Source organism: Danio rerio, chromosome 13 (assembly GCF_049306965.1).
Source record: "Danio rerio strain Tuebingen ecotype United States chromosome 13, GRCz12tu, whole genome shotgun sequence".
NCBI lineage: Eukaryota > Metazoa > Chordata > Actinopteri > Cypriniformes > Danionidae > Danio > Danio rerio.
The window spans coordinates 48,480,095-48,500,968 of record NC_133188.1 but is presented as its reverse complement, the minus strand read 5'-3'; the positions used below and the strand labels follow the sequence as shown (position 1 = coordinate 48,500,968).

At 37.0% G+C, this 20,874-nt stretch overlaps 2 protein-coding genes across 2 annotated transcripts in view; one reads left to right on the top strand and one right to left on the bottom strand.

The window, feature by feature from the left end:
* The window catches only part of LOC797620 (V-set domain-containing T-cell activation inhibitor 1), a 101,899-nt gene extending 91,138 nt beyond the window's left edge, over positions 1 to 10,761 (top strand). Inside the window, exon 4 of the mRNA XM_021480896.3 lies at positions 9,147 to 10,761. Within this exon, the coding sequence (XP_021336571.2) occupies positions 9,147 to 9,286 (140 nt within the window). The 3' untranslated portion in view covers positions 9,287 to 10,761. The remainder of the gene's footprint in view (positions 1 to 9,146) is intronic.
* Positions 10,762 to 17,559: 6,798 nt separating this feature from the next.
* zbtb8os (zinc finger and BTB domain containing 8 opposite strand) overlaps positions 17,560 to 20,874 on the bottom strand; it is a 37,175-nt gene continuing 33,860 nt past the window's right edge. Inside the window, 2 exon segments of the mRNA NM_001017687.1 lie at positions 17,560 to 18,250; positions 20,776 to 20,812. Coding sequence (NP_001017687.1) covers positions 18,164 to 18,250; positions 20,776 to 20,812 — 124 coding nt within the window. The 3' untranslated portion in view covers positions 17,560 to 18,163.

The window sequence follows — 20,874 nt, the reverse complement described above, 5'->3', positions numbered from 1 at the left end:
AAATTCGGTCATTGCCTCTCCATACACTAATTTAAAACCAGTTTGCTTTTTTGATGCAAAATTAAGGTAAACAGCCTGTTATTTCTTACGCCGATTATGAAACTTGAATAGGTATAGGCTACTAGAAAATCCACTCTAAATGTAAAGGGAAATAAATTGTAAATACTCTTGAAATGTAAGTGTAAAGCCTGCAGCTCACAACAAATCGTCACCTTAGAATTATAAGGTATCTGACATTTTTGTCAAAATTGAGTTATTCTCATATTCTTATTAAATGACAACTTATATACATTATGTAGTGTTTTTTATAAGTTGTTTACATTTTAAGACTTTCTATTTAAAAAAACAACAAAGTTTTATCTACAAAGTCGAACTCTAGCCTGCATTTCAAATGCACACACAAGGACCAATCAGGATCAGCTTTCTTTGTCATTTTCCGGACTGCTCCATTGACAGTGAGAAAGACCAAAAAGAAACACAAAATCACTAAAGTCAACTAAAATCACTAAAGTCGACTAAAAAATGCTGCACCACACAAAATTGAGAAGAAACCTAAAACTGAAAAGATGAGTGTAAATGTGATGATTTGGTAGCATTTTTTGACATCGAGATAAAATGTTAAACTTGACATTGTTGAAAAAGAAACGGTTATTAAAAAAATGTATATAATGTGAAATATTTTTATTTGTGTGTGTGTGTATATATAGTCAGTGAAACATGTTTCAGTGTTTATTAAACTCATTTGCTCATTGTCTGTTTTCTTTTAAAGTCTTTAAATTTGATATTAAGCAAATACTTAATTTAATTCATGAGACATAATTCAATAAATAAAGTTCAATAGTTCATATAAAGGATACAATTCAATAAATATTACCATAATAATTACATTGACATCTGCAATGGATAAAATATTTAGCACAGCCTTGTATGCTTAATTTGATCAAGAAAAAAAATATTCATCCTAAAACATTAAATAAATGTTAAAGAAAGCAAAAATGTTACTTTCTCAACCATCAACATATTGTTACAACAACCAATTTATATATTTTGTGATTTGTATTTCTTAATAGGTAGTCCTTCAATTAACGATCGGCCAGATAGAACCTTATTATTCCCAGCGGAAAATGACTTTTCAGAATGAGAAGGTTCTATCCCCATTTACCATGTTTGTTTTACCCAAGCGGCAACCTCCCGCTCTCCCTCGGGAGGCCAATACGGAAGTAACTTAAACTGCAATTCATCGAAATTCTGCTAGTCCTGGCTCCATAATAGAGCAAAATTTAATTGAGCCCACTGTTAGAATGGCCAACTTTACAGCAGAAAAAAAGGTGTTTACAGCCTGGTACAAAGAACGATTTTAGTTCATACAGCTAATATTGCCCATCATGACAACTGTGAGGGTGGTGAATTTTTCCAGTTTCCTGTATATTAGGTTATATTAAGTTTGCATAATTAAGGGCGTAGACACTTGATTGACAGTTAGGTCTCGCTGGTCGCCGTCACGTCACCTCGGCTGACTCCAGCAGATTAGCTACTGAACTCGGCATATACATCATATTTTTGTCTTGTTTTATGTGGCTTTACACTGTCAGTTTCCTTTTGGGATTATTTCCTACAATTATCAGATGAAATGGGATCTGTGTGCACTCAATTGTGCTCACCAACCATTCACGTTTCCCATGTGAGTAAAGTTATATACTTGTAAACCATCTCTATTAATGCATTTGTTTTTGCATTAATAGAGATGGTTTACAAGTATATAACTTTATATATACCATCTCTATTAATGCATTTATCATTTGTAATGTTCTTTAGAGCTGTAATGCCCTCCAGAATCTGACAGATTGATTAGCTGTGGGCTGTAGAACCGTCATCTGAAGCGTTATCATACAGTGTTATGCTGGATTTCATCAATAGTCCTGCATTTACTAACACAGACTATATTGTGTGTTTGTGTTTGGAAGTCATTCGCGTTTTCCTCCTGTAGAAAAACATCATAAGAACAATACTTAGTGACTCAATGTATTACTACAGTATTTTTAAAAGTCTAAACACTTTATTGGTATAGTGTACAGCCAAACACATGTGGTCAGAACACAAACGAGTCACAGGTGATAAAGTATTAAGCGTTCTCCCAAAGTAAAGTGTGTCTAAAGCCAGGTCCAAGCAAAATGCCAGCAGTGTCTGTAACTCCGCTCACTCCACGCCTCTTTACCCTTGTTCGATATCCCGCCATGGGTGTAATGATGTGCGAACAAAATGGCGACGGTTGGCCGCGCCTACTTGTGGCTTCTTTTGCGCTCTTCAGAAACCTATGGGTGACGTCACGGATACCACGTCCATATATTTTACAGTCTATGGTTTTAGCCCAATTTGCAAATGTTAGAGAACTTTGATAATTTACATTTAGAGTACATTTAGGGTCTCAGTCATGTTAATGCGTGAATGAGAACTGTTACACACATATTGTTTGCTGTGTGGAATGACAAAACTTTGAAGCTCAATATCTCAAAATCATTCAGTAGCAGATACAACCTTATAATTCTGAGGTGACAAATGTGGAAGGTTACTACAAATTTGATCTAATTTTCAGATTGATTAATAATCAGATGATGTCATTACTCTGCTGTGCCATCAGCCAATCGTTGCGTTGCTGATCATGATTTTGAGGATCAATAGATCTGTCCCTCACAACACACATAGTGATCTCAGATCAGTTCATCCAGACATTTTAATCTCATTTGTGAACTTCATGATCTAAATTAGCCAGAGATCAGCTATCAAGACTAAAAAGTCCAGGATCTGTCAAATCATCCTAGATCATTTAAGTGAGGTACGAAGAATGGACCCCCTGTCTCTGAATGAAGCATTTAGCAACAAAATGTACACATGTTCCGCTCCAGCTTTTTGTTAACAAAAAAAAAAAAGTTTGTTGGCTGATAGTGGGAAACACCCCATTAGTGTTCATCCTATTGGACTCACAAGTGACTTATGTCAGCTCAAGACATCATTAAAACAACAGTTACGACATTACTGAACTGAACTAAACCTCAACACTGAAAACTGAACTGACACTGTTTCAATTTACTATAATTTATGCGAAGCTGCCTTGACACAATCTACACTGTAAAAGCGCTAAAGAAATACAGATGAATTGAATTACTGTACACAAGAAATGTCACACACTCCTACACTGTAAAAAATGCTGGCATCCACAGAACCGATTTGTGGTGAGGCAACATGAAGGAATTGAGTTAACCTTAATTGTTTTTACAAATGTAAGTGGATTGAACATAAAACAATTAAGTTGTTATAATTTCAGCTCATTTTAAATAGTAGTTAAACCAAGTGTGCCGCAAGCCTACGTTTGAGTGAAGGTTTCGGCCGTTAGATCGCCCCCTGGGGGCTGGCTGCAGTACAAGTCATAAAGCCCGCCTCCTCCGTGTTAATGAAGGAGACTTGAGCCCAAATAAAAAAAAATATTACACTTGCAATAAAATGTCCCGAAAGATAGTTCTGGTGGATTAAGGCACTGGTTATTGTGCTGAAATAGGTGCAGATCTTCATTTTTGTAAACAGTTTGTTTTTAGCAGTAATTTAATGCTGGGCGTGTCATCGTGATACACAGCTGTGATAGACAGTTTCTCAAAGCGCGGCGTCTGAGCTTCGGCAGGAGACTGAAGTAGACTGAAATGTTATTATTCGATTTCTGTGTTATTTTACCATGACAAAATGAGTTCAGCAGTAAACTATAGTTTCTGACATACATGATCCTGGTGGAACACTGTTTATTCGCTAAGTTCAGGGCTTTTTTCGGGCTTTATTAGTTTGCTGATACACGCCTAGCCACCCAGATAGCAAAACACAGTTCCGGCTAGATTCTCGCCTGCCGGAGACTTATCTCTTAGAGCTCAGACTGACTAATGTTACCTCTGCTGGACCTACTCCGGATGCCTGGACTCACTGCCCGATTCCAGTCCGAGTCAATCGAGCCAGATGCGGCGGCCGAGCGAGCAGGCGCTGCCGCATGCGAGCCGGAATCAGCCCGCGACGCCGCGAGTAAGTTATGCGCTGCGGCCTGGAGCTGGCGCGATTGAATATATAAAACCCTCATATTTGTTAACGTTATTACATCCATTTGTGTTGATATGACAGCAAACGCATGCTGAGAAGTTCGGGGGGCGTAGTTGATTTTACATAAAGCGTTTGATTGGAAGCTCGACTCTGCTCATTTTCGCGGCTCCTCCTCTGGCTCCATCAGACAATCCTTCTGCGCATGTCTGGCTCCAATTTCAGCAGTCTTTTGCGACAGTTTGTGCCCGTCAAGCAGGCGTTTTGCCCTCAAGGCGTTCAATGGGAAAAAGGGCTGTCGCGTCGTCCATATTTTTTACAGTCATTGAGTTAAACAGTAAACAACATTTTTTAAGCGTAGCCAACATGTTCAGCTAGCCCAGGGGTCACCAAACTTGTATTTGGAGGGTCGGTGTCCTGCAGATTTTAGCTCCAACCCTAATTAAACACACCTGAGCAAGCCAATCAAGGTCTTACTAGGTATACTTGAAATAGCCAGGCAGGTGTGTTGAGTCTAGTTAGAGCTAAACCCTGCAGGGACACCGACCCTCCAGACCTGAGTTTGGTGCCCCCTAAACTAGCCAAATCAGGATAGTGACAAATTCTCCCAAAATAATTAGTGTGTAAGCTTTTCCATCTTGATCTCACTCATTTTTACTGACTTTGATTGACCTTTTAGAGTCCTTTCAGTTCATTGGAAGGAAAACTAACTCATGACTTACATGCAGTCTTGTATAATATATGTATTAAATTAGTTTAAAATACATTTCAGGATCTGTTTTCACAGTAATTGTTTTCATGCAATTTCAACCCAAATCTGGGACAAATATAAACAAACCCAATGGCTGTGTTTAAATATTATTACATTTTCCTTAATCCAGTGGTTGTTTTTTCTATGTTTAATCCACATTTGTGTTGGAAAAAATAAGGATTTACTTCTTATTTTAGCTACTAGTATAATATTCTTCCATTAAGCACTCCATTTATTAGCTACTAGTTCTTATTTTTTAGATAGTACATTTTACAACTATTGAATCCTTGCATACTAGCACTTATTAGATACCAGTATTTATTAATCAGGTCCTTGTTCCTTTTATATACATACTAGCACTTGTTCATACCAGTACATGTTTATTAGAGATGTTTTTTATTAGTAAGATTTAGTACTTGTACTCTATACTGTGGCCATTCTGACTACCAAGACTAGCCATATCCTACTGTAAAATTATTAGTAGTAAAAATCCCAAACTACTAATACCTCTCAAATAATTCTAGCGTTAACAAATATGCTAGTCCTACTACAAAATAACCATTCATTTACTCACCCTCAAGCTGTTTTTGGTTTATATGATTCAGACAAACACAGTCGGAGTAGTTTTACATTTATCCTGGCTCTTCCATGCTGTGGCGTTGAGTTGTGGCCGTTTTATGAAGTTTTTTTCAAAAACGAAAGCTTCCTTTGACTCAAAGTGTAACTCGTGACGTTTAGATTAGTATTGAACACGTCATGTTTTTTCCATGGAAATAATGTTTTTAAAGGAGCTGTTGCTTTATTACATATTAGTTTTGTGTAATGACATTGGAATGACATAAGGAGAAAGTACTGAACTACTGCAGTGTATTTAATACTTTATATAAAAGGCTTTTGTGGTGATGGCAGCTTGAAGACATTTGGGGAATGAAGGCACATGAATTGCTCAGGTGTGAGTTTTTCACAGGCGTCAACAGAGTGTAAAAATCTTGATGGTTCTGTGGATCTCGTCTATCAAACCTGAGCTTTAATTTGTATTCTCTATTGGATTCGTCATTTTACAGCTTGATTTTCTTTCTCTGAAAGCCTTTGAGAGTTTCCTTGGCTGTCTTTTGGATCATTGTCTTGCTGAAATGTCCACCCTGGGTTCATCTTCATTATCATGCTACACTGATTTACACTGAGAAAGGGTTGCTAAATAACTACTTTGAGATTTCAGCTGCTGTCTGGGCCTTCCATGCATTTCTACACCTCCCTTTCTTCATGTGTTCAATACTTTTCCTCTGCGTCATTTCATTCTATTACATATAACTTCCTTTGTAAGCTAATTAGATTTGTTTCGTTTGCATACATAAATTTATTTGGTTGTTATCAACATCCGGTTAAAATTTTAAATCAATTGCACCTTCAGAAATATGTTTTTTAAGAAAAATGGTGACATGTTCAATATTTATTTCCTCCCACTGTACAAATGGAAACTCTGGGAATAGACATGGCTCGTAGTAAGATGATGACGACAAACATTGCATTATTTAAAGATTTTTTTTTGCCGTTATCTTGACCATGGTTTGCCTGGAAGAACAGACTATTGTCTTAATGATAGTTTTCTGGCTAAAGAACGGATAAGTGACATGATACAGGGCATTACTCTTCTGCTTTGAATGTGTCGTATGTCAGAGTTCAGACAAAAAATTGTCAAGAACGTGCATTCGGCAGCAGAATTAAGTGATTTTTAAATATTGTTGCCACAAAAAACACATCAATCCGCTCCACAAGACATTCATTAACCTCCTGATGGTGTTTGGACTAGCTTTACAAAGGATTTATGTGCTTTGGGAAACTTCAAAAAAGGGTCACTATTATACACTGTACATAAAATTCTTGCTGCCCTAAATGTTTTAGTTGAATCAAATGAACTTTTCTCGTCATCTCAACTAGCCTCAATTGAACTGACTAAAAACATCAAGTTAAACTATGAGTAACTTAAAGTATGTTGCTGAAACCTGATTAACTCATTAAAATAAGTGAAAGCAATGTAAAACTATGTTTGAATTTTTGTCATTACATTTTTTAAGTGTACAGTGTAATAATTCGAGTATAAAAAACCTTGCATTCACTTCGTGCCAAATTGGCGAGAGTATAGTAGATTTCTCAGGCTGTGCCGTCAATGACGCTGAGGAAATTCTGCAGAAGATCTGATGTAATTGTAAGTTTTTGGCAGACCTTGATAATTGTTTAAAGAAAGAATGAAAGCCCATGATGTCACATCCTAGATCATGTTCAGTACTTGAAACAGTCACAGAACATTTTTATTCTTCCAATTCATTACAGAACTACACAAAAAATATTAATCTACAGGTTAGAATGATTTCTGAAGGACTGTAGAGTGACTTTTTATTCATGTTTTTTTATTCAGCGGTTGTTTTTCAATATTTAATCCAAATTTGTGTTAAAAAAAGCCTGTAACAAAAGGATTTTATTCTTCTTCTTCATTACAGAACTACACAAAAATGATCTGCATATTAAAAACATTTCTGAAGGACTATAGAGTGAGTCTAGAGGAGAAAGGATGTAACAATTTCAAACGAATAAATGGCATTTTAAAATATATATTTATTTATAAACATGTTAATGAACTGTAATGTTCCTCAGTTTAGAAATCTGGAATAAAAGCTACGTTAATGAGCATGAGACACATCAATGACATTTAAAACAACCTTAAAGACTGATCATTATTAAAAAATGTAACTATTTATTCATTCATTCATTTACTTGTCGGCTTAGTCCCTTTATTAATCCAGGGTCGCCACAGCGGAATGAACCGTCAACTTATTAGCACATTCTTACGCAGCGGATGCCCTTCAAGCTGGGAAACATACACACGCACGCACGCACGCACGCACGCACGCACACACGCACACACACACACACACACACACACACTATGGACAATTTAGCCTAGCCAATTCACCTGTACCGCATGTCTTTGGACTATGGGGGAATAATTTTTTTACAAGGAGTCTTTCTCTGGAATTTGATTTGTTCTATGGTGGAGTAGAGAATGTGTTGGACATTTGTTTTTAATCTTGCTCTATCTGGCAAAAAATGCATACTTTTATTGTTGTCATCTCCTCAGGTAACCCTCCTTTTAAATGTGCTTGTCTCAAGTATGTAAGTTATTTCCACTAGAGAAACTCACCTATGACATACATCACAAGCCAGATGACTTTTGGCAGCCATGGACACCTTTTTTGGGATTACAGCAATAATTTCTCCTGATTTTCTATTCTGTGGTTTATAGTTTTGCTCCTAGCCTGACTGTTTTATCCTATTGTTTGTATATTTCCCTTTTTTCCTACTATAGCTGGGACTGTATTTGTATGTGCTGATGTATTAAAATAACCAACGATTAATTATTCATTACAGAACTACACAAAAATAATCTGCATATTGAAATGTTTTCCTGAAGGACTAACGAGTTACTATTAGGGGTAAATGATTATACAATTTCAAATGAATGAATGGCATTTTAATATATATTCATTTACAGTAATATTGATGAACTTGAATGATGTTTCACAGTTTAGAAATCTGGGATAAATGCAGCGTTGATGAGGAAGGAAATACAGAGGAAAACACTGTCATAATATAACAAAAGAGTTCGGTCCTGGAGTGCCGGCGTCTTGCATATTTTAGTTTCAACCCCAAACAAACATACCTGAACCAGCTAATTAAGCTCTTTCTAGGTAGAATCTTCCAGGCAAGCGTGTTGAAGGAAGTTGGAGCTAAGCTATGTAGGACATACCTGCCAACAATTGTTGTGCGCACTATGGAGATGGTTGCGCTTTGGGTTTGGTGCGCATGGGGACTGAACCAAAAAGCTGGGGGGGTGGAATTTCGGGAGTATGGGAGATGGGTCTGAAATACGGGAGACTCCAGGGGAAAAACGGGAGTGTTGGCAGGTTTGTTGTAGGACACCAGCCCTCCAGACCCCAGTTTAGGCACCTCTGGTCTAGACATTAGAATGATTTCTGAAGGATCATGATGTGATTGATGAAAAATAATGTTAATTTTAAAATATATTGATTTACAATATTGTTGATAAACTGTAGTGATATTTCACAGTTTAGAAATCTGGAATAAATGCAGCATTGGTGAGCATGAGACTTCAAACATATAAAATAACCTTAAAATTTAAAAAAAATAAATGATTTATCACTTGTATCAAGTATCCTGTTTGGAAAAGCCTTGTAACTTTTTGGAAATGTCATCAGTCCTCAACATGTGTATGTTATCAATGTGTTTCTCTTGTGTGTGTTTTCAGATGGAGGCCAGAGCTCCAGCTCATCAGTTGCTGTTCTGTCTGTACTGTGCTCGTGTCTCCTATTATCAACCGGCGTTCTCTTATACTTTTACTTTCATGGCAAACCTGCGCACAAGCCCACAATGAACAATCATCACTAAAATGAAATCCTGCTGAAATGTATCAACAACTACTGCCAATCACAGAGTGCTTCCAACAACCGTTTGGGATTGTATTTTTGTATTTGAAACATGCCTCTGCTGCTCAACTGCATGTCATTCCAATATGCCAGCGGTAATGCTGAAATGTGTGATTTTTGTTAAGCCTTCATGAAAAGAGTTAGGGATGAGAAGTGTTTAATAAGGGGCCGTTCACACAAAGTATTTTTTTTTTCTTGGTGATTTTTATGTTTGTGTCTTTATGAAGTGATTACATTTTTAAAAACATTTCATGTTAAAAATATTTCAACTTTTACATGCAGTCATTCATCAATATTCTCCAAAGCTGAGGTGGGGCCAGGTTTTGAGGCACCGTTTACAGCCGCAAGTTGGCATTACGTTTTTTTTATGTTAACGTAACGTGAAGTCATTTTTTTATGTTAAAGTTGCGTCCCAAATCACATACTTATGCACAATTCTATGCCCTTTTGTACAATCAATAGTGACGCACCAAAAAATTGTGTGAACCTTTATTTACCTTTATATATTGGACAAATATTCGAAATTACATTTGTTTTGACAACCCTATATAGTATTAGTAAATAGTGCATACCCGCCCACAATCTCGTTTTTTCGGGAGTCTCCTGTATTTTTCAGTTTCAGAGTTTGGGAGCCATAAATGAGAAGTCTCAACCTCCTTTAGTGGACTGATATTCTAACTACCATCAGAAACCCTGGGGGCTGTTTCATAAAAGTCACTTAGAAAATCGGGGATTAAAATCAAAAGCCTGACTTCACTTAGCCGAACTAAACCTCCACGCTTCAATTGATTCCATAAAAGCAAGTTGAAGATCATTTGATCTAACTAAATCTGAGTTCAGTTTCAATAATCTAGATAACTGCTTGTTCACATTACTGTCATAAAATGCTAAAGGTTGAGCAAAGATTCATCGATTATGTTGTGCGCTACCATGGCAGCTACGATGAAAGAACTCTGAATTGAGACAGATACGTTCACAGTGAATGAACTGCGCTTGTGTTTAGAGTTCAAACATAATAATAAATATTAATATTAATAACAAAAGTTTAAGTTTAAAATAATGGCTACAAAGAGCCTGGCACGCACAAGCGGCGGGATTTTTAATTTGCTACCGAAGCTGCTGCAAATTACTGCTTTTCCTTTGACACTTGTGTTTCCCGCGCCCCCGTGGGAAAATATCTTTATATTGAAGTAAGGGTACTGCTCAGCCCAGATCCATCTCCCGATTATTCCACTCAGGGTTTGATGCTTTAAAGTCATTCATTAAGAAATGTAGCCTACTTCTTTATATCAGTCAGTGCTTTCTTAATATTATTTACTTTGTTACATTTTTGTAATTCATATATACATATATATCTAGCCCCTCACAGCTACAATAATATATTTAGTTGTGTTCAGTATCAAAACCAAATTTTAAACTAATTTAACAAAAAATAAACTGAAGATCAGTCCAAAAATTTGTTTAATTGCGGGAAAAAACTAAATTAAATTTTAATTAACAGGGAAAAAAATCAACTTAAACATTAAAAAAATATATACAATTTAGTTGAAATGTTGTAGTTTGTTTTGTTTGCGATAACTTGTTTTACTTTAAATGTATTTCTAATCTTAAAGTTGTTTGCTGTGTGTGTGTGTGTGTGTATATATATATATATATATATATATATATATATATATATATATATATATATATATTTACTATTAAATGACTATAAAGTTTTAATCATTATTAAGAGGTTAATTGAAATAAAATGGCATCAAATTACAGCAGGCGAATGTTAATTCAATTTAAATAAATAAATAAATAAACTTAAATAAACTTAAGACTCAGCCTGAGAGTTAACCTGCCCAGGACCAGGCTAGTTTCTCAGCATAAGTTGCCAGAGTAACTGAGTTTAAACTCATAAATTTGATTTATGAAACAGAATCTGCCATTATTAACCTGACTTACCAAAATAAGTCTGACTTTTTCTCTAAGCTTGGTTTATGGAACAGCCCCCTGATCTCCCATTTGTCAAGTTCCCAGATCTTCTATTTTCCCACTGAAAATTCACTTTAAATACCTGGATGATGCACGTATTCAACCGATAAACATAAGTGTGTAATGCTGAACACAGCGCACTTAATGTTGAATGACGAAGCTGTCGGTTGCTAAGGTTGTATTGCTTTGTTTATTTTGGATTTTGCAAGCAAAATTCTCCTACGCAAGTGATTATTTTCCCCTCCAGATGGTGAATGTGGTTGTACTCATGATTGTTTGTTAGTTTGGTCATTTATGTAACTTGTTCGGCAACTGGTAAACATCAACTGGAATGCAATTTGAAATTGTGACCGCACTAAACTCATAAACAGCATGTTTGAGTGCGTAAGAACAGCCTATTCTTTACATCTTGAACATAATACCATTCACATCTCACTGGGTGAAAATGAAACTTTGAGGCGTGATTGACTGGAACACATTGAAATGTCTCTCTTCTGACTTCAGTGCTGAAATTCCCAAGTCTGAATGTGTCAGGAACAGAGCATTATTATTATTATGCTGAATCAGAACAAGCATTCGTCTGTGAAGTGGTGAGAAATGAAATGTCTCACTGAGAACTGTGGCTCTGTTTTCTCAGCTCTACTTTCTGACTTGCTTTCTGGCAGCATACTAGATGTTATTTCCTCTTAAAAAGTAGAAAAACATCTGGAACACAGCATATGATAAAAGGGCAACACTTTATATTAACTACACATTATGACTCATTTATTTAGCATTAGCAAATAGTTAATTCATTATTTGTTAAGCAGTTTGTAAATACAGCTACAGTTATAAGTTATAAGCATGTGTATAAATTAGTTAATTAACTTTATTTGTCCCCATAGAGAGATTTCATTTGCAGCGTACACTCACAGACACATCTGACATTTCACATTTGGCATTTATGTAAATAAATAATTTAAAATCTAAAGTACCACGAAACCCCTACTCCAAATAAATATCAAGTATACTGGCCATCAACTGCTACTGATAGAGGAGGAATTTAGTAACCTAATTGCTTGAAGTGATTATTTTGTCCTATTTTTTAAGCATCTTGGAACACAATAGGCTATCAACGACCTGATGGTAACATTTTAAAGGTGTATTGGTATTATCGTGCATAATAAAAAAATGATGTAAGACGGCATGACCAAACTGTTGGGTGGTGCCTAAACCATTCAGAAATTGATTACCATACACTCTCAGAGTGTGTCTCCTTTTTAAAAGGTACATGTTTGTATTTAAAGAGTTCATTTTGGTACCTCAAAAGTATAAATTAGTGCCTAAAAATTTTAAGAGGATTTGTACTTTTAAGGTCCTGATATGTACCCTTTTTGTATGCTCCTTTTTGTGCACAATAATGAACAATAAAAGAGCAAACCATCAATCAGGTCTTCTGCTCTGATGACAATGAACCTCACTGAGACCCCCACCCCCCTCCTCCTTCAAAAAAGAAGGACAAATTACAGTGGTCGCCCCTTTGAGCTCATAAAATACAGAAATCTTTGTACAGAAAAATCACATCCCCGAACCCTATAGTGTATTAGTAAATAGTGCATACCTACCAACAATCTCATTTTTTCCGGGAGTATTCCATATGTTTTAGTTCCAGAGTTTGAGGGCCATAAATGAGAAGGCTCGACCTCCTTTAGTGGACTTTGCTATTCTGGCTGCTACCAGAAGCCCTGATCTCCCATTCGTCAAGTTGCCAGATCTTCTATGAAGCTCATAACCTCACACAAAAAATGATGATGTACGGCTCAGACAGCGTCACCAAACTGTTGACTTGTGCCTAAACCATTCAGAAACTGAATACTGTACATGCGACCTTAGGCATTTCCCTCTCTCGCGGTCACCTTTTTGTTGCACAATTTGCAAATTGCCTCATCTGTATTTACCGCCTTTCCCTTCTCGTTCTGTCAAAACCCGAAGTACTGCCAAACTGCAGGAGTTGTGTTCTTTTTCAAGACCAGATTACTTGGTGAGCGACTCGCCATCTCTCCCCACACTGTAAAACCAGAGTCGTTTGAGAAAACTGATTGCCACAAACCATTTAGGTTTAAAATTACAGTGGTCGCCCCTTTGAGCTCATAAAATACGGAAATCTGTGTACAGAAAAATCACATCCCCGAACCCTATAGTGTATTAGTAAATAGTGCATACACGCCAACAATCTCATTTTCTTCTGGGAGTATTCCATATGTTTTAGTTCCAGAGTTTGAGGGCCATAAATGAGAAGGCTCGACCTCCTTTAGTGGACTTTGCTATTCTGGCTGCTACCAGAGTTTAAAGGCTAATCCTAATGAGTAGTGAACTTAATCCATTTGAGTAAACGAATCAATTTGAGCAAAGTAAAACCCAATAAATGAAGAGAACTCAAACCAAATGAGTACTGTAAAACTCAATAAGTTAAGGCAACTCAAATCGTTTGAGGAAACCGATTGCAACAAACCATTTGAGTTAAAAAAACGAATCTATTTGAGTACTGTGAACGTACTCCATTTAAGTTGAAGAAATGAGGTATTTAATGAACTCATTACCTTTAACCCTGAGTTCAAAACTCTTTTCAAATGAGTAGAATTAACTTTCAGTACATTTTGAGTTAACTACACTCATTTCTTTTGATAAAGTTGACTGTTGGGTTTTACAGTGCACCTCTCTCTTTCTCTACACTGTCCCGTGATGACAGCCACGCATATGCATTGTAGGCATTGAATCAATGATATTTAATATTTAATCCTTATCTCCAATGTAAGTGCATTGTTTTTATGATGGTATAATGGTATTGAAACTAATTAAGCTTTGTGTTTGTTAAAGGATGCCTCTCATCATTGAGTACTTTTATATGCACTAGTAATATGACTAAAACAATATTCTGATTAAGAATCTAGCATGTAAATGTAATTTGGGACGCAACGTGTTATGTTTGTAGATTGTGTTCTGTGTGAATGGCTCCTTATGATAACGTTTTTACAATTGGTGCACACAGTTGCCCCATTTTTAAAATGCAGTGTCAAGTTAAAATATCTTCAACTTTTGCATGCAGCCACTCTTCAATATCAGTGTCAAACCAGTGGACCAATCAGAAGAACTGAGGCGGGGCCAACTTTGTGAGCTTCTGTTTACCCTCATGCTCTATGCTGCGATTTCGTTAGTATCATTGCTGCACTTCATATTTTTTAGACACAAGATGCTTTGGGTTAATGGCACCCAAGAGCTGCTTTTGAATGCATTTAAAATTATATATCCAACCATAGTTGTGTACCATAAATAGTGTGAAATAACACTATTAGTTATATATATTTACTATTAATCATTATTACCTGGAGTTATTATTGTTTGGCGCCATAAAAACGACACATTTCAGCTTTAATTTTACATATAAGATGGTTCTACATCAAAGCATTAGTGACCATGTGTGTTCATTTGTGTGTGTGAAAGAGAACACGAACATTTTCTGACTGTGGATGTTTGAAGGATTTTATTGTGCACAGACTGACTGAAGAGGTTTACTTGCATCATTGACTCATTCTGAAAACGTGCCGCTATATACATTTCTGAAGAGCGCAAATTATGTAGCCAGAGGTATGTATGGCTGCACTTCATCTTTAAAACTTTATAGGGCGCCACTTATGTCCATGTGGACGGCTATTCTGTGGTTATCAGTTTCTGCAGTGGCTCACTGCTTACGTCGACGGACCTGTGACCTGGGGCCTTACATATCAACGCTGCGTACGCACAAAAACGTTTGGATTTCCTAACGATGAAATTAACGTGAGAGTGTGCGTTGGTCCGCACCAACTTCATGTCTGGCGTACGTGTATTTCCTGTGTGTGTTTTATTCCCATTGGCGACTCCTAGAGGCAATTATGTTAAATTATGTCAAACTATCGCTCCAACACACGTGAAAAACATTGCTATTAACTTATAATTGATAAAATGGGTTAGATGACACAAAATATATAATTTTTTTTTACCAATCATGTGATTTAGAACGTTTTAAAGCATTTGCAAATGTATACAACCCCTAGTCTTTGGCAATGGCAGTGTTGGTCTTATTAGAGGACATTGTCAATGGTCGAATTCGAAGGCTTAAAGGTGGCAGGGTGCGCGATGGGTGGCTTCTTGGTGAGGGATGTATTTAAAGATATTATTCCAGCTGTTTTTATTTTATTTTAGTGAGCGAGCGCAATTATTTAACTGCATATCAGGAGACCACGGTTATCCATTAAAGACGTGGCTGTTAAACCCCCCTCAATAACCCACAAACTGACCAAGAGCGCAGACACAATGATGCCCATTCTCGCACTCAGTCAGTTGTAGAGCGGGCGATTGGGCAGCTGAAATGCCGGTGGCGCTGCCTTGATAAGAGAAAACACAGTCGATTGATTGGTCAGTTCAACAGCAGCCTCTGGGGGATTCGCAAAAACAAAAGCTGCAAAAATCGTAGCTCCTGAAGGCTGATTTATACTTCTGCGTCAAACGCCGGCGTATGCTACGGCGCTGACGCATAGCCCTTCGCCGTGGCCGTCGGCGTCACTGACGTGCACCTCTCAAAAAATGTAACTACACGTCGCAACGACGCGTAGCGAAAGCTCTGTGATTGGTCGGCTTGGTATCGCTGGACCGTCTGGGCGGGACCGAGAGCCGCGTGAATGGTGCGAGCCTGATGGAGCGATTGTTTACAAGTGTGAAGTCCCGTGAAGGAGCTCCGGATGGAAAGTTTTTTTTGTGTTTACCTCATAGTTAAAGCTGCTGCAGGTCCGCCGGTTCCTGACACAGAAGAACATTTACACCTCACTGCCAACTAGCGTTTCGGAAGTGTTAATGCAGACCAACGGAGACAGCGCGCAGAATTATAAATGCACAGCTACGCGCTGCATGCGCCGGTCACTTGACGCAGAAGTATAAACCAGGCTTGAGATGTATTTGATGATCTCTAGAAATGTAGATTGAGGTACGTATTCAAAATGAGCCTGGGTTATTTACTTTCATTGTAGCATAAACATTTACATGTTATATAGAAACAGCACTGCTCAATAGTTTGGAAACATTAACATTCGGTACAACTTCTGCTCAGCAACACACTGTAAAAAAAAATGCTGAGCTCCACACAATTCCTTCAGTCAACTTCATCGTTTTTACAAATTATAGTGGATTGGACATAAAAGAATTAAGTTGTCCCCAAAAAAAACTTTAGAATTGAGATGTTTCAACTCATTTTAAATTAGAAGTTTGAAGTCATTTTTGAAAGCGGCACGGTGGCTCAGTGGTTAGCACTGTCACCTAACAGCAAGATGGTCGTTGGTTTAAGTCCCGGCTGGACAGGTTGCCAGTTCTGTGTGGAGTTTGCATGTTCTCCCTGTGTTGATGTGGGTTTCCTCCAAAGACATGCATAGGTGAATTGAATAAACTGTACTATATGAGTGTTTCCCAGAGCTGGGTTGCAGCTGGAAGGGCATCCACTGCGTAAAACATACTGGAATAGTTGGCGGTTCATTCAAGTCAATTTTGAGTGTATCAAAAAGAAAATGGCTGTTTCTCAATTCCAAGAACGCAGAGAATGGACGTGTTATTGTGGAGAGCGGTCTTGCCAGGTGTACTCGGAAGAACGAACTCAGGAGACCGCGAGGGCAGAGAACGCGTCCTTTGAGAAATGAGATGCTGCGTTCTTCCTGATGGTCACATGACCTTCACGTGTTTTAAATGGTAAATTATTTAAACATTACAGCACTCATACCACGATTAATTGTTTTTCCCCTCTTCAAAATATAAACTGTGCATAAAAGCATTATAAATATACCCTGCACAATATAAATAAAACAAAATTTAATACGAATTTCAGCAAACAAACACCCTTAATGTGTTTATTCCTTTATTAAGATGTCCATGGTAATGTTTTCTTTCACCGTTTCATTTAGGGAAAGTCCTGAGGTAAATAAGTCATATCTCTGAACTTTAATAAGAAATCTAAATAAAATGCTGCGCTTCCCACCTCCAGTCGCAATAACTTCTGTGACTTCCAGAGCGAGTTCTGTGCTCAAGTCTGCATCGGTGCGTCCTCGATATCAAGAACACATCCGGGAAGTTTCACGAGTCCTCCGTACTTGCGGTTTGAGTATTGGAACTGAACTTAGGCAGCTGATGATGACTTTTCACGAGAACACGAGGACGCAAGGCCGCTGAAGAACCCATATTGAGAAACAGCCAATAACCAATATTCAATTCATCTTTATTTCTATAGTATTTTTACAATGTAGATTGTCAAAGCAGCTTAACATAGAAGTTCTAGTAAACTGAAACAGTGTCAGTCCAGTTTCAGAGTTGAATTTTAAAAATTAAAAACTTTAATCAACACAAATTATTTAAAAAATAATAATCGAAATTGCAAAATCAAGACCAATCGCATAACAAGCAAACATTATCCTGCATCAGCAGTATTTCTTTTTTGTATAGATGAGACTCTAGATCAGAAAATGAAAGCATTTCAATAAACTTTTAACTGCTTTTATATTTTATTTCTGTCATGTTTAAAGCATTTTTAATCAATACAAACATTTATAAAAACAAATTAAATAGCAAAATCAAGACCAAAGCTGATCTGAATCAATCATTATTCTGTATGATGTGTTTTTGTATAGATGAGTTTCTGAATCAGAAAATAAAAGCATTCGAATATTAATGTTGAAAATCTGTCAAATTCATAGTATTTTAGCCACGCAGTACAACAGGAGTTTCCAAAAAATGTGCATTTCTAGAAGGTAGAAACTTGTCATGTTAGTTTACGAGGTATTTCATGTATATTTTTATTAATGTTTGTTCAGATGTCGATGATGACGAAGATCTCTGGCTGTTCGGTCTCATGAATCTGCATTGCAGAATAAGTGATGGCTTTGACTTCTGTACCCTGAAAAGCAAAGCAATAAAAGCTTTTAAATCTCTGCAGTCTGCCGTCTGTGTATATTAAACTGGAGATTTTGGCACAGGAGATTTAGATGTTTATAGGAAAAAACATGCCTGACTAAAAACGGTCCAGCTTTAATAAACAGCTTTAGTCTATTATTCACCGCTGATTTGCATCATTTCTGACATGAACGATCTGCTCAAAAGAATAAATGCAGTTCTTGTTTGCATACACTTCCTAAATCTCTGTACTTTGGCTGAAGATCTATAAAAATGTGCGTCAGATGTTTTAATTTCAGAATAAAGATATTGAAGATATTTATCTAGCAGCACATGGTTTGCAGATGACTTTAAAGGCTGTGCTTACGGGAAAGACATTTCTAAGAATGAAAGTTTTCCACACAAAATAACAGTACAGGACTTTAAAAGGTGCTAGGGCTGCTTGATAGTGGAAAAATGTAACATTGCGATATATGTTTTTATTTTGCAATATACACTCACTGGCCACTTTATTAGGTACACCTTACTAGTACCGGGTTGGACCCACTTTTGTCTTCAGAACTGTTTTAATCCGTTATGGCATAGATTTAATTAGGTACTGGAAATATTCCTGTGATTTTGGTCCAATTTGACGTGATAGCATCATGCAGTTGCTGCAGATTTGTCGGCTGCATATCCATTATTTGAATTACTAGTTCCACCAAATCCCAAAGGTGCTCTATTGGATTTAGATCTGGTGACTGTGGAGGCCATTTGAGTACAGTGAACTCATTGTCATGTTCAAGAAACCAGTCTGAGATGATTGGCGCTTTGACATGGTGCGTTATCCTGCTGGAAGTAGCCTTCAGAAGATGGGTTCACTGTGGTCATAAAGTGATGGACATGGTCAGCAACAATACCCAGGTAGGCTGTGGTGTTGACACGGTACTCATTTGGTACTAATAGGCCCAAAGTGTCCCAAGAAAATATCTACAACACCATTACACCACCCCCAGCCTGAACCCTTGATACAAGGCAGAATGTCTCCATGCTTTCATGTTGTTGGTGCCAAATTCTGACCCGACCATCTAAATGTCGCAGCAAAAATCGAGACTCATTAGACCAGATAACATTTTTCCAATCTTCTACTGTCCAATTTTGGTGAGTCTGTGTGAATTGTAGCCTCAGTTTCCTGTTCTTAGCTGACAGGAGTGGCACCTGGTGTGGTCTTCTGCTGCTGTAGCCCATCTGCCTTAAGGTTGGACATGTTGCCAGTCTGGCCATTCTCCTCTGACTTCTAGCATCAACAAAGCATTTGTGCCCACAGAACTGCCGCTCACTGGATATTTGATCTTTTTCTTCTCTGTAAACCCTGAGATGGTTGTGCTTGAAAATCCCAGTAGATCAGCAGTTTCTGAAATACTCAGTCCAGCCCATCTGGCACCAACAACCATGCCACGTTCAAAGTCACTTATATAACCTTTCTTCCCCATTCTGTTGCTCTGTGTGAACTGCAGCAGATTGTCTTTACCATGTCCACACGCCTAAATGCATTGACTTGCTGCCATGTGATTGGCTGATTGGAAATTTGCGTTAATGAGCAGTTGTACCTAATAAAGTGGCCGGTGAGTGTATTTGACCGTAACCTTATGTACATGAAAGCAGCAGTAAAGAAAAAAAGTACAAAACAAAGAAAAAAAACAAACAAAGGAGAACAATTTCAGCAAATCCAAAAGAATAATAATTAGATATTTTGAAATACAGTTGAAGTAAACATTATTCACCCTCCTGTGAGTCAGAAAATTTTCACAGTATTTACAATAATATTTTTTCCTCTGGAAAAAGTCTTATTTGTTTTATTTCGGATAAAATAAAATAAGTTATTAATTTAAAAAAAAATCAATTTAAAGGTACTATTATTAGCTCCTTAAGCAATATTTGTTTTCAGATAGTCAACAGAACAGACCATTGTTATACAATTACTTGCCTAATTACCCTAACTTGCCTAATTAACCTAGTTAAGCCTTTAAATGTCACTTTAAGCTGAATACTAGTATCTTTGAAAAACATCTAGTAAAATATTATTTACTGTCATCATGGCAAACATAAAATAAATCAGTTATTAGAAATAAGTTATTAAAACTATAATGTGTAGAAATGTGTTGAAATAATCTTCTCTGTTAAACAGAAAATTATGTAAAAACAAACAGGAGAGTTCCACTGTATGTGTACCGATAGTAGAAATGTATTTTTAAATGGACCAGACACAGTTCTACAAGATAATATTTTATAAATGCATAACAACTCCATCTAGGGCATGTATTGTAGTCTGTGGTCATTTAATCGCTTCTGTAATCTACAAAACACATTTGTATCCTGAACAGAAGATGGGTGAGTAATCCCATGGTAAAGCATTTGACCATAATCCCAGTGGATAGCTACTGTTTAACTCGATGCGGTTCACAGCCCGTAAAGCAAATAAAGCACAGATGTTTCTTCATTTCAGACACTACTCTAGTGTTGGCAGTCGCACACATCTGGACAACAAACCTGTGGGTGCTTATTGATGCTGAATTCTTCACCCCAACTATAAGAACACAAAGACTGCAGTTACACAATGAACACAACAAAGTCATGACACATTTCAAT